The sequence below is a fragment of the Etheostoma cragini genome, chromosome 21 (genome assembly GCF_013103735.1).
Source record: "Etheostoma cragini isolate CJK2018 chromosome 21, CSU_Ecrag_1.0, whole genome shotgun sequence".
NCBI lineage: Eukaryota > Metazoa > Chordata > Actinopteri > Perciformes > Percidae > Etheostoma > Etheostoma cragini.
In genome coordinates this window covers 13,129,145-13,142,141 of record NC_048427.1, presented here as the reverse complement: position 1 = coordinate 13,142,141, position 12,997 = coordinate 13,129,145, and the positions used below count along the sequence as shown (strand labels likewise).

The 12,997-nt window shown below is 43.0% G+C and overlaps 1 protein-coding gene across 1 annotated transcript; it reads right to left on the bottom strand.

The window, feature by feature from the left end:
• Positions 1–50: 50 nt before the first annotated feature.
• On the bottom strand, positions 51–12,345 carry fscn2b (fascin actin-bundling protein 2b, retinal). Its single transcript, XM_034861083.1, has 7 exons — positions 11,243–12,345; positions 10,817–10,915; positions 9,934–10,660; positions 2,647–2,803; positions 1,868–1,989; positions 1,581–1,748; positions 51–1,386 (listed from the first exon to the last, which is right to left on the bottom strand). The coding sequence occupies exons 2-7, from the start codon at positions 10,907–10,909 to the stop codon at positions 1,181–1,183; spliced, it is 1,473 nt and encodes a 490-aa protein (XP_034716974.1). The 5' UTR covers positions 10,910–10,915; positions 11,243–12,345; the 3' UTR covers positions 51–1,180.
• Positions 12,346–12,997: the final 652 nt, after the last annotated feature.

Genomic DNA, 12,997 nt, shown 5'->3' with positions numbered 1-12,997 from the left:
AGACATACAGATGTATTTTTTATCTTTATGTTTATAGAAGAAAGAAGAAATGTAGAGAAACAAAACAGGGACAAATGCTAAATCCACCCCCTTCCAGTAGCAGGTTGGAAGGATCCTGTTAATACTGCTACAGTCTCGCATTGCCAGACCTTCCTCCACAGCGCTGTGGAGGAAGGTCTGCCGTGTCAACATACAGTTTTCCGGGATGGGAGAAAAAACGTGCTCTTTAAACCAATCCCAATCGTCATGTGGGCGGTGGTAAGCAACGGCGCCTCTGCAAAATAGCCCCGGGCGGAAACTTGTTTTGATGGAACATTGTACGTTCAAGGGTTGTTTTAGTCAGGCAACAGAAAACTCAGATTGGACAGAAAGTCTAGCTTTGTCTGGGTTTACCCTGCAGAGATCTGAGGAGCAGTTAACCATAGTCCTCATAAATCAAATACCAAAAAAATCAACACCATTCTAAAGAGCTCTGAAAGGTGACCTCACTGGTAATGGGGACTAGTCTCAAATGCCACCCTGATTCTTTGTACTTTAAATTGAATGAGAGTCATTACACACCTGTGTTACCACTTGTTGCATTGCTGTCAAAAATAGGTCTAGAAAAGTTTGAAAGATAAAGAAAAGGAGAAAGAGGATGCAATGAAAAGATACAGCTATACAGTACGTCACGCTGATCCTTAGCGTTACATCTGCAGGGGTTCATGACAGTGATAAATCTACATGCATTTATCGATAGGAGGATTTTTAGCTTCAAACAATAGCCTAATTAGGTCTGGCAATGCATGCTCATTGATAAACATTCTTAAAGGAACAACACAAAAACTCTAAGGCTCATTCACACTACTTTTTGCAGTTGTGAGATTAGGGATTAACTCAAAAAATTGTTCACCTCATCCCAATTTGTCTTGGCTGAACATGGTCAGTTCTTCTTGCACTTTCGCATTCCGTTTGGGTCAGTTATCGGTTTGGGTCTTCTGTAGCAACCTCTTTGTAACAAAGGAGAAAAAGAAGTGTGATTTAAATCAGTACAGGCTGTAACTCCTCACTGACACACAGTAACTGTTTTTCCCCTCAAAGTGCCACAGAGTTCCTTTTGATAAAGCATTGATGCTGGCTCTTGATTGGTGAATAGCAGCTGATCAACTCAGCAATGAGTTAGGACTAATATTGGAATGTATCAATACTCCCACAGGGCTGAGCTGCTCAGGCTGAGTCCGTCCCCCTTCAGCGTGCCTCCCTGGTCTCCGCGCAGGTATTTGCCGTTCTTGCCACGGATGGCGAGGCGACGGTGCTCCACGAGCTCCAGAGCAAAATCCTCAGGGGCCTCACCGTCTGAGCACACCAGACCAGCACTGTTCACGTACCAGAACCGGCCATCCACGCCTGCGAGTTTGAACACACACACACAGAGAGAGTAGAGCAGAGCATTAGTGCATCAGTGATTCAGAGTGGACTAACAGGAGTGTGATCAGATAATGTGATGCAATTTTTTTTATCACTGAAACAGCTTTGTTTGGGAGACAGGAGCAAAAAAGAAGAAGCATGTGTCCGTTGAGTTTGAGTGGGCACATTCTGACCTTTAATGTGGTACGCCCCATTACTGAATTGCAGGGTGAAAATGTCATAGACCGATCTGCTGCCATCCAGTGTGTTGGAGTTCTTGTGATGACAGATGAATCCGTTCTCTCCTCTCAGGATCAGCATGGGTCGGTTGATCAGTTTCAAAGTAAGCTGTTCGTCCTCGCCTGAAAAAAAGGGGATAGGAAATACTTAGAAGAGAGCACGAGAGCAGCCAGAGGCAGGAGGGACATTAGTGAAGATAAAGAGATGGATAAAGGAGAAGAAAACCTGAAATATCTCTTACCTATGGAGTCACTGACAGCCAGCAGCTGGCCATTTTTCTTGGTGCAGATGTATTTTCCATTGTTAGCCTTTAGTGCCACCTTCTGGCCAAGCCACTCCACTGAAAACATGGTGTTGGCTAACCTGTAGTTGGGGATGACAGGGGAGAAAATGAGACTTTCACATTCATTATTGAAGTACAACCTCTCCCTCTGAAATGTAGTGTATAAACATATAACCATAAAGTAGGCCTAGCATAAAAATGGAAATAAAGTAAAAGCACCTAGAAGTACTTTACACCACTGTGATTTCATGTTGAGTGCACATGCGAGGCTAAAAAAGGTACAGCAGGTTAACTAACAGACACTGAAGTTATCACTACATGTTAGTCTCTGTCATTTAATGCATGCAATCAACTATCCCTATTGTCATTTTTTTCAGTGTTAGTTGTCAATCACTTCTATTGCCAGTAAACTAATATATCATTTTTCAGGTCAAACTGACACTTTTTCTTCTGTCCTGTTACAATGTGCTATTGTTTCTTAAATACAGATTTACCATTATGTCAACAAAATTCAATTTATTTCTTACAAAGCATTCATGACTATTTAGAGTTAAAGCTTGTGAACTCAGAGGCCAAAGTTCATGTGAAGCAATGAAAAGTGGCACATTTCTGTGTGGCTAGTGAGGTAACCATGCATAAATTGCAATGGTACAGTACAGTTTCTACGTAAACCCATTTTGGAAAACAAAGAACTGACACTTTCACTCTGCACAAGTGATATGAGAGCATTCCCTCACACTTCAGTGGCAGAACTCTGAATGCCTCCGTGGGCCACCAGGTCCCAGTAGTTTCCTTGGCTGGTGCGGAACGTACACTTCTTGGTTTCCTTGTCGATCTCCATCTGAAATGTCTCCATGTCTGTCTCATCATCCTGATTGGCTGCAAGACTTACTCCTGTGAGGGGCATAGCAAGCATTTTCAGCATGAAAACTTGAAGATAATTTAATATCTGGAGAAAGCCATCCATTTTCTGCAGCTCATATTTTTTATTAAAGGTTCCATTTTGCTAGAAGTGAGATTTCCATGTCTTTTATTTATTATAAAGCAGGTCGAGGTGCTATGTAAATACTGTGGCATTATTAAAACGCTCAATCCACAGAGAAATGCATACAGACCGCATTCTAAAACTATGCCTTTAAACCATCTGTCAGGACTTCAGTGTCGGCGTTGTGTCACAACCATAGGTACACTAAAGGTAGAAAGTGCCATTACAGTGCTGTTACAGTCATTCCCTGGCTGCAATGACAGTGTAGCGATTCAGAGAGCTCATAAGCAGAAGAAATGCTGACCAATCAGAGAAGACTGGGCTTTTTTCAGGAGGGGGATTTAAAGAAAAGAATGTGTTTTTTTAAACATTGAAACATCTAAACGCGTTCTAGTAAAAAAAAAATCTAAATACAAGTATGAATATAAAAATTCGCATAGTATGGGAATTTCAATTTTTGCAATTTCTCAGTTGTATTGCAGTGTTGTACATTGCACATGTGTAATTACTGCTGAAACCTAAGGCAGCATCAATACATGTCTTCACAAAAATACATCTGATTGTAGTGAATAGGTGTAATTTGGGCATGAAATAAACACATTCCTCTACAGACTTCTTTTTTCCCTATCTGGATTGTCAAGTTGAAAACCCACAAAGCAAAACAGCGACATAGCAGCTTGCTAATCAGTTTGTATTGTTATGTTTAACTTGGCCCAGCATGAAGGAGTTGGTAATCACATTTGATCCTGGGATGTTAGGTTGTTTGAAACGGCACCCGTAATCTGACGTGCCAAGCACATTCCCTCCTGAAGCTAGATTCGTTTTCACTGATTGTGGTTCTGAATGCCTTTATGGACAGAATAGTTATCTGGATAAAATAAATGCACTAAATGTACCCAGAACATCTCCCAGAGACAAGCTATCCCACACTACATGTGTAATGCATGCGTCTAACAACAATATGTACTAAACAGAGATAACACTCTGCACAACACATAGAAACCACTCAGAAACCAATTATTGTGGCATTTTCATTGCTAACACATCAAACAGAATGGTCTTCTCTATTTCAGAAGTCCTTTGTGACAGTAAAACAGGCCACAGTAATATTTTTGATGTCAGCATTATCATAAATGTTGGCATAAATAAAAACAATTGTTTGTTACCACCAAGGGACAGATTGCTGAGAGCTAATTCCCAATTTAGATCATCTCTCCCTACTTCCTTCTCCGGTCCCCCTTCTCTACCTTCCTCCCTTCCCCCATCTCTCCCTCCTTACCCCTGACCCCCTCTACCCCCACCTCCCACCATCACCCCACCTCCGGCCCTGCCTCTCTGCCCTCTTCACAGCGGGGCTCTGATATAATCAGCTTCCAAGTGCTACCCGTCCAATCCCTCAATCCCCTCAATAAAAGAATAAAGGAAAAACAGGAAAAGACCAGAGGATTTTATGGTCCACACTTAGCGGGATGTAAAGATAATTACCAACCCCTCTCAACCCTCGAGCCAACAGAGCTATGAATGATCAAACATATGGAAAACATGCTAAAAAAAAAAACACACTGCATTAACTGGCTATGTTGTTTTTTACATCTCAAAGGACCCAATGTATACTCATGTGAGGACTTTTATTTAACCAGTAAGAACCAAACACTATTTGACAACAGCGCTTTAAAAATAAATGATGAAGCTTTAGTGTGAAACTTTTTTCTATAATATTGACTGCCTGTTACATTCAAGCCATTGCCGAAAGAGTTGATACAAAACTAATTAAGCCTATCAGCTCCACAAAACTCTCTCTGTATTTGTCTGTGTTTATTAAAAGGTGTGGTACAGGGACTTTCGCGAGCATAAACTTGAGTGAAGATAACCACTCTTGTGAAGAGTCCGTTGTGTTTTTTTAATCCTCCTTGGCTACAAGCAACAGCGTGGAGGAAGGGTGGGGGTGGTGCTTAATCAAGGAAGGCTTGTGTCATGTGGATGCAATGACAGTGTTGTTGTCCTTACTTAGAAAACCTCATGGAGGAGACAGAAACTACAAAGACTGAAACCACTGAAACCTCAAAAAGATCAGTTAAGGGTAACCTGAGTTGCATAAAATACAATTGTTTCCTACAAAACGATCATACAAGGGTTACAAAGAACAATACAACATTAACAATGCTAAACAATAAGTCTAACAGAGATGAGACAAATGCTAGTGGTTCAGTGGGGCTGTATTTAGGTAGCCTACATCTAATGCTAACGTAAACATGCTAATGCACTTACAAGTGTCCACTGCATGTTGGAACAAATCTTTTACACAAGTTTCTAACTAAACTGACTATGCTGAATCAACATTGCAAATGAACGAGAGTTTCTAAACTGAAGCGGTTCTATTTCTGGAAAAAACTAAGACTTTCAGGGCATCCATTAGCGTTTGGAAGTGATGGCACCTCCTGCCTTTTCTCCAGCCATGGTCACAACAGCTGAAGACCAAGCTTATTCAAGGAAAGTGCATCACTAGTGAAATCTTCTGGCTTCCCAAAGTGGAAATGTGGCCAGGGATACTATTTGGTGTTTATAGCAGCAAGCTCGAGGCAGTAGAGTTAACCAAATAGGGTTTGCAGTCCTAACTTCTCGCTTGAGGCCGCTACTTGGACAGTATTGTGACCATTGTACCATTTGGAGCTGATGTTGTCTGAGCTAATATTGCTGTTCTCAGGCTTTAGGTCTGCTTTGTATGATTTGATTCATAAAAAAGGTACACAAACATATTCCTTATCATCAGTAGAAACTAGATCTTCATCTCCAGATCTACAGCCATGAAAACCCTTCAATATCAAATAAACTGCTGCTCTTTACTATACCTGGCCGAGAGTAATGTCATAAGATATGCAGATATTTCACCATTAACCAAAGTGAACAAATGAAACATATCATAAGTAGATGGTTCTATTTATTATATATATTTCTAAATATATTTCAGTCTGGACCAAAGTGGAGGACTAACCAACGACTGACCAACAATGCCATCCCTATAGCGATGCCGCTAACATGGAAACCAAAGACAAAGATGTTGACTGGATGTCCTAAGTGAGGTCAACTCAGATTTCTTCTACAATTCATGGTGAAGTGTTCTTAGGGCGTAACAAGTAATAAACCTAAGCTAGACAGCAAGTGATTTAAGGCTACTGAGGAACGCATGCATATTAATGACATCTGCATAATCCAATATAGATGCACGTACACGTACCAGTTTGAAGGGCCTGGTTACATTTGTATACAGGTGGTTCAGCTTAAGCTTAAGGCTGTGTGAATCCCATCAGTTCTTAAGATTCTTTTAGGGCACTTTGCTTTAATTTCATATCTGACCGTAGATACAGACTGGAGGTGAGAGAAAGGGGATGACATGCTACAAAGATGTCATGGTTACTAAGCTACCAGGACGCTTTAATCACATCTTAATCATACCGGATAAACTAGGTATCATGAGGTCTTACAACTTGTAAAATTATCATTGATTTTAAGTGCATTTGAAGCATACATTTCTGCCCCTCTAGTCTGCACCTATGCCTGGGGGCCCATCACTCTTATTCTCTCTCATCCCGACTCAATGTCATGCTTTGTCTACCTATTCCATGTGTCCATTTCACACTAATTCAACCCCCGAAATGATCCCCCGACAGGGCTCAGCTGGGACCTCGCCTGATAGATGAGAGGAGAGGGGACAGAGGAAGGAGAGGAGGATGGAAGAAGAGAAAGAAACAGAGAATAGGGGAGAAAGAGATTAGATACGCTGAAATCCAAGCCAGCAATCTGAAGATATCAATGGCTGGCTGATGACCATCTTTTTCACAGCAGTTGGTAAAGCATAGGGAATAAGGTGTTGTCATCGTAGCCACCATAACTATTTATATGCAGGGTACACTCCTGATCAGTACACTCCCTGGTGCATACAAACACACTAAAAAAAAAAACATTTTGGACCCCAGACCCCATCCAGCTCCACTTTCTGGCGTTGTCCTACCTGCAGGCTGCAAGTGGAGCAGGCCTGACTAATCCATCAGCAATGGCTGGCTCTGACATCTATTATTAATGGTAAGATGATGCCACTATCCCCACGTCCCTTACTTTCCTCTTTCTCCCAAACCTCCATCCTCCACAACTGCATTTTCCGTTGTTGTTTTTATTTCAGCCCATTCATTATTTTCAGTTTGTCTGTTTCTGTGATGGATCATTTGTGTATGTATGTTTTTGTGTGCATGTCTTCACATATGTTAAGGAAAAAGTTTAGACTTTTATCTTTTTTTCACTTTCAGGGCAGAGTGGACCACAGGGAGGTGATGACACACATGATGACAAATCATCTTCATCAGGGGTCTTCAATGTCTTTTTGAGCCAAGGACCCCTTAACTGAGAGAGAGACAGATCAGGGACTCCCTACGTATTGTTTGAAATTAAGTTGCATTTTAAACTCTAAATACGATAACGTGTGGGTGGCCTAAAGCCTTTACACATACCTTTTTAATGCATAGCTGTAAAATATTTGTTGGCATGATTTTATAAATCATGTTTTACTTACAGACCAGTAAGCCTCCTCAATGTGTTGTTTTTTTCCACAAAGAAGCTGATTTATGTGTGCTTATAATATGTTGGAATTATGTTAAGATATTTTAATTTTTCGAAAACACATGAAAAAATAAACAATAATCTTGTGGCCCCCCTGCAGTAACTTTACATGGCCACACGCACGCACGCACGCACGCACACACACACACACACACTGCAAGCAATGAAGGATAAAATAAAGATAATCTCAGGGCACAGACAGACATTTTTGCATTCTATTGCATTGCGTTAGCACTTTTACAAATACATTCATGCTACCTCCTTCACAGTGACCCTATTTTATTACTAACCCATTTGCTGCATTCCTACTCACTTTAAAATAGATAGCCAGTGTGACTCCTCTGCGCTAAATGGAGCAGGAACAAAGGGGCTAATATATGTGAAAAGACACAGGTGACATTATGGAGGATGAAGAGCCCACCAGTCTCCACACATACTCCCATTGTCCTCAAGTCCTTTGAGAGTTGGATCCTCCCTTCTCTGCTTTCCATTTTCCTCTTCATCTCCTTTAGTCATCATGTCGAACACAGAGGTAGAAGGTAACAGGGTATATTTACCCAAATACTGATGAATTCGGGGGTACTACTGTAGGATAGAAGTATTTTACATTTTTTACTTTTCTCTCACTTTTAGTCTAACTCAACAATTTAACCTTTCACCTAATATAGATTTGTGCCTTTAACAGTTTGTTTGCTTGCTGATTGATGTGCTGGGGGTAACTGGGTTAGATTAGTGGGTTAGACTGGGACCCAGAGGGGCAGAAGCTTTGGCCCCAGGTGAGAGGCAGCTTGGGTTTCTGAAAGCAGACTCTCCCTTTGCCTTCCAGGAACAGGGGCCAACTTCATCAATAATTCAACATACCTCAACTCACCACTCGCTGCAGCAGGATGGTATGGTTATGTGTAGGCGAGTGTGTTGGAGAAAGATAAAGCTTTTGTTTGTGCAGAACAAGTGTAGGAAGAGAGAGGGAGAAAAAGAGAAAGAGACAGTAACAGAAAAATGTGAGCATGCTACAAGTATTTCTGTCTGTGCATACATTGGTACATTAAGCTGCTCTGTATGCGTTGGTTTTACTGCACTACATCTTTCCTTTTCCCCAGTTTACAGTGCTCCCAGTCTGGTTTCTGCCTGAAGCTCCCACTGCCACCCAGGAACAATGAGCAGGGAGAGATTCAGTTACAGCCCCCGAGGCTGAAGTAACTCAACCCTGCAGACAAGAATCTGCAGCCTGCGGATGGGTGTCATGGCCAAGTACGCTGACAAGCATTGTATGTGTATGCTAATCCACCCTAAATCCAGTTTCAAATCAAACCATCCACCAATCAACAACTGAACACTTCAAGTCCAAGTCCACAATTACAATTTTTTTAGCTTTTACACTGATCAAGAAATCCTACCTAGATTTTGGGTAAAAAAACAACAACTTGGAAGTCAATGTGGTGCAGATGTCATCCATCAGTATAGTGGTGCGTTGTCAGGCCGGCATGCTGATTAAATAACACACTCCGACGGACCTGTCGCAAGACCGAAGAGTAAATACATTATAAAGTATCAACAGAGAATTACTGCACAGCCCATAGGTTACAAGCAGCTGTTTCAGTAAGCCCAAGGGGCAAAAGTGTAGTGTTGACACAATTACCTAACAAAGCCAGAAAGAACGTTTGAGAGGGAATGAAAGGGGATTATCAAAAAGACCATTTATGATAAATTAATTGGCGAAACTTTCTATTATATTGAATGTGCTGCATTTCATAACAGAGTATCCACCATTCCTGTAATACAACACTGTCTCTGACAACATTAAAACTCATTCATGAAAACTCATTGCAAATTGTTGGTGAGAAATATATTTCTGTGGTTATTCCCAACATAGGTTCCCAATAAATCTGCCACAGGTGTAAGAAGTTATACCGACCGTGGACTAGCCTAAATCAGTTGCCGCCCTAAAACAAATGACGTCTTCGTCTCAGGTGTCCCAGATGAGGCTGATAGTCTTCTATATCAGCCTCGTCTATCTTGTTTTCCTACAGAGATGCAACTATCCTATGTGATGCTGAGGCATGGTGGTGTGCAGACTACATTGCCCATTATTACCATGCATCCCTTATCACTTGTGAATCATTAGTGAGTGCCCTATTTCCTCAACCATGCATATTCAACATGACCACAAGTTACTTCCTGTAAATTGCAAGCTCAGTTTTCTGGGGGCGTATCAGTGTACTGCATGTACTGTATACGTTAGTAGTAACTGTAGTTGTCAGCTACAGGCTCATGTGACCACCCTCAGTGGCTTATAGGGTCAAACTTCGGCCATTTAAGCAGACGTCCCGTGTCAGGCTTGGAAACTTTGAAAGTTGTGGCTTGTGTATGCATGCAAGGCCCGAATCTCCTAGAATCTCCTACTGATATGTCTTACTGTTTTTCTTACCTTGTCTTATGGAGACATATCGCCCGTTGGCGGCCATCAGAACCACCTGTGGATGGCTCTCCTCTAGGTCAAACAGTTCATCTTTGCCCGGCTTGGAGCACCGTCCAGACCTCAGGGTGCCCGTAGGCCCCATGGGAGACAAATACTTCCCCTCACAGTCTTTAAAGGCCAGCTTCCCACACTTCAGCTCCAGCATGTACGCTGTGGCCCTCCCACTCTGCGTCAGGAGCTTCCCATCATTGCTGAGGAAGCGGCTGTCGCAGGTCTTCAGGCAGTACTTCCCATCCAGATAGACAAGTGTCAGGAGTGCTGCCACACCCCAGGGAATGTTCATATCCACAGCAATTTCCCCATCCTCCATAGAGAGGTGGGCGTAACGCTTGCGGGCAACAGACAGCAGGTTGGCCTGCGGATGCAGAGCCAGGTGCACTGCCCACAACTCGGCATCTGTGATGACCTGGGCAAAGCACGACAGGTGGTCCTGAGAGCCACCGAAGAAGCGGAGGTGCTGCTCAGACTGCAGGGCCCAGCGACCATCTGATTGAGCCACGATGAGGAAGCGGCAGTCGGAATTTTGCCCATCCGACTCACAGGTGACTTTGCCGTCCTTGTCAGAGGCCAGGTAGCGTCCCAAGTGGCTGCGCAAGTAGACCATCTGGGTGTCCTGAGAGTCCTGCTCGAGAGTCCATATCTGCTTCTTCTTCAGGCTGGGTGCTGACGCATTCACCTGAGAGAGAAGGGAATGTTCCAACATAGAGCATGAAGGCTATATTATGCTATATATGTGCAACAAATAAAAGTGTACAGAAATAAGTGTATGCCTAGAAGAGACACCAAAAAGCATGCTAATATATTACAATTCAGTTGAATGACATGTTTGTACCTTGAAGCCAAAGGCCTCAGCAGTGAGGTAGCGACCCTCATGGTTAATTAGACCAAACTGCAACTTTAAGGGCCGGTTCCCATTAGCAGGCATCTTCACCTCTGGAATCAGAAATGTTGACAATAAGTGAGACAAGTTAGGGGGAATAAGTGGGAAAGGATTAATAGAGTCGGCAAAAAGACCTGACATGATGCAGGAGTGAGGAGTATGCATAAAGGAGGGTGGGGTTTGCAGGTTTTATTTTAAATAGGTGTGGAATAAGGCAAGGGATGAAGTCATGGAGAATGATGAAATGAGAACGTCCTAAAGACGGGAAATCAATTCATTAAGGTACAGTAAATAAAGCACTCCCAAGACCACAAATTCCTTCCTCCGCTCATGGCTTCATTATAAATTTTTCCAGCTACAGCCTCCTAATTCACTTACTGTGGTTTTGTGGCTTCACCTCTGCAGTTTCTGTGGCTGTAATTCCAGCTCCCAGATTTAAGAGGCTTCTTTCGCCAAGCGTCCTCTTGTAATTCTCTCTCTCTCTCTCTCTCTCTCTCTCTCCTCTCCTTCTCTCGCAGGCTCTCAAGTTCTGTTGATCGGGTCTCCCGGCTCTCCTCCACCACTACCTCTCCCCATCTAATCAGGCAGCAAAGACTTGAGTCAACCTTGATCTCTCTTCAGTGTGGAATCTGGCTTCAACCTCTTTTTCACTGCAGACTGGTTTTGTTCTCGACTACTTTTCTCCACTTCTGCAGCCAGCACTCTCCTTCTCTCTCCCTCTCTCTCTCTCTTGTTGAAGTGCTCTCTCGTCCAGCCTCACTTCTGTTCTTGCTTGACTTGTTATTCACCCTGAAGACTCAATCACCTGGTCCCCCCCCTGACTAGCTTTCCCTGGGGTTTTGTCCTTGCCCCTTCTTCGGCTCCGCTATCTTTGGATCACATTAAATGCACTGACCTTCTTCTTCACTTTCCTTGAAGTCCAGGTTCCTCGTTTGTCAGACAAAAGTTTGATCAGTGAAAAAGAACATCCTCAGCGATTCTGCAAATTTTATGGTAGTGCACTGAAGGACTCCTTCACTCTTCTCCTAAACATAAGTCGTCCATCACAGCTGAAGTCAGCAACAAAGGGTGCTCGCCTCTGTAGTCTTAAGCTTCTCTCTGTCACTTTTTCCTCCCATCCTCTCCTTCTCTCGCTCTGCTTTTCTCTAACCTACCATGTGTATAATCCTGCCTTTCTCTGCGCTTTATTCTGAGCTCTGCACTTTGCCTCTTTCTGTGACACATAAAGACAGGTAAGAAGAAACAATGAATATACACACACACACATACACACAGCATCGGGTAACCAGAGCCCTCCCTGTGCCTTTGGAGTAGTTGCCTGAGTGCGGCTCCCCTTACTTGCCTATGCTGGGGGTTTAGTTACGCACCTTCTCTGATTGCAAGCTCTCTGGGTCGGTCCTAATGGGAAATGTGCCTGAGAGGCCAACATTACATCCAAATTTGGGACACAAGCAAAGGGAAAGGAGATGGCGGGTGCTGCAAAGGAAACAATAATAAGCTAATCAACATATGGGGTTTTGAATGACTGTGTGTGTGCAGCAAGTGGGCCTGCATGTTTGTGCGTGTGTGTGTGTGTGTGTGTGTAATCAACCTTGCCGATCAGCCTATTATAAGTCTGCTTTGCAGAGTAAACAGACGTGTCTGTTCCTGAATCCATCTAATCCTCAACCCAATCATCCCAACCTGGCTAATCTACCGGCACGACCCCTCACCACTCCCCACTCCCCACTCCCCACACACTGACACACACACACACACACCCTTCTGCTTGTCAATGGCTATAAACACACAGATATAGACTCACTGACCCACAGCAACATGCGTGTCATCAGCACACACAAACAAATACACACAAAGGTCAGAGGAGGTCCCAGGGTTCATAATGAACACCACCCATCCTAAGATTTACTCCTCCTGACCCAGACTTGAACCGCAGTGCTTTAAGCAAAATGTGATAAACAATGCTTGACACACACACACACACACACACAGTGAGTGTGTGTGTGAACACTAAACAGTGTTGCCATGCCACATTTCTGAGACGTTGACTTTACATTACAAAATGCTGTTTGTCTTTTTTTGAAAAATGACTTGTATCTAAGCTGATGCGCTCACGCCATATATTTTTAAGTA

Bases quoted from the DNA above. Each gene is read 5' to 3' on its own strand.
- fscn2b (XM_034861083.1), bottom strand. From the start codon at position 10,909: ATGCCTGCTAATGGGAACCGGCCCTTAAAGTTGCAGTTTGGTCTAATT. The intron at 2,804-9,933 runs GTAAGAAAAACA...TGCCCCTCACAG, and splicing joins ATATGTCTCCATAAGACAAG to GAGTAAGTCTTGCAGCCAAT. The intron at 1,990-2,646 runs GTGAGGGAATGC...CCCCAACTACAG, and splicing joins CAGAGTTCTGCCACTGAAGT to GTTAGCCAACACCATGTTTT.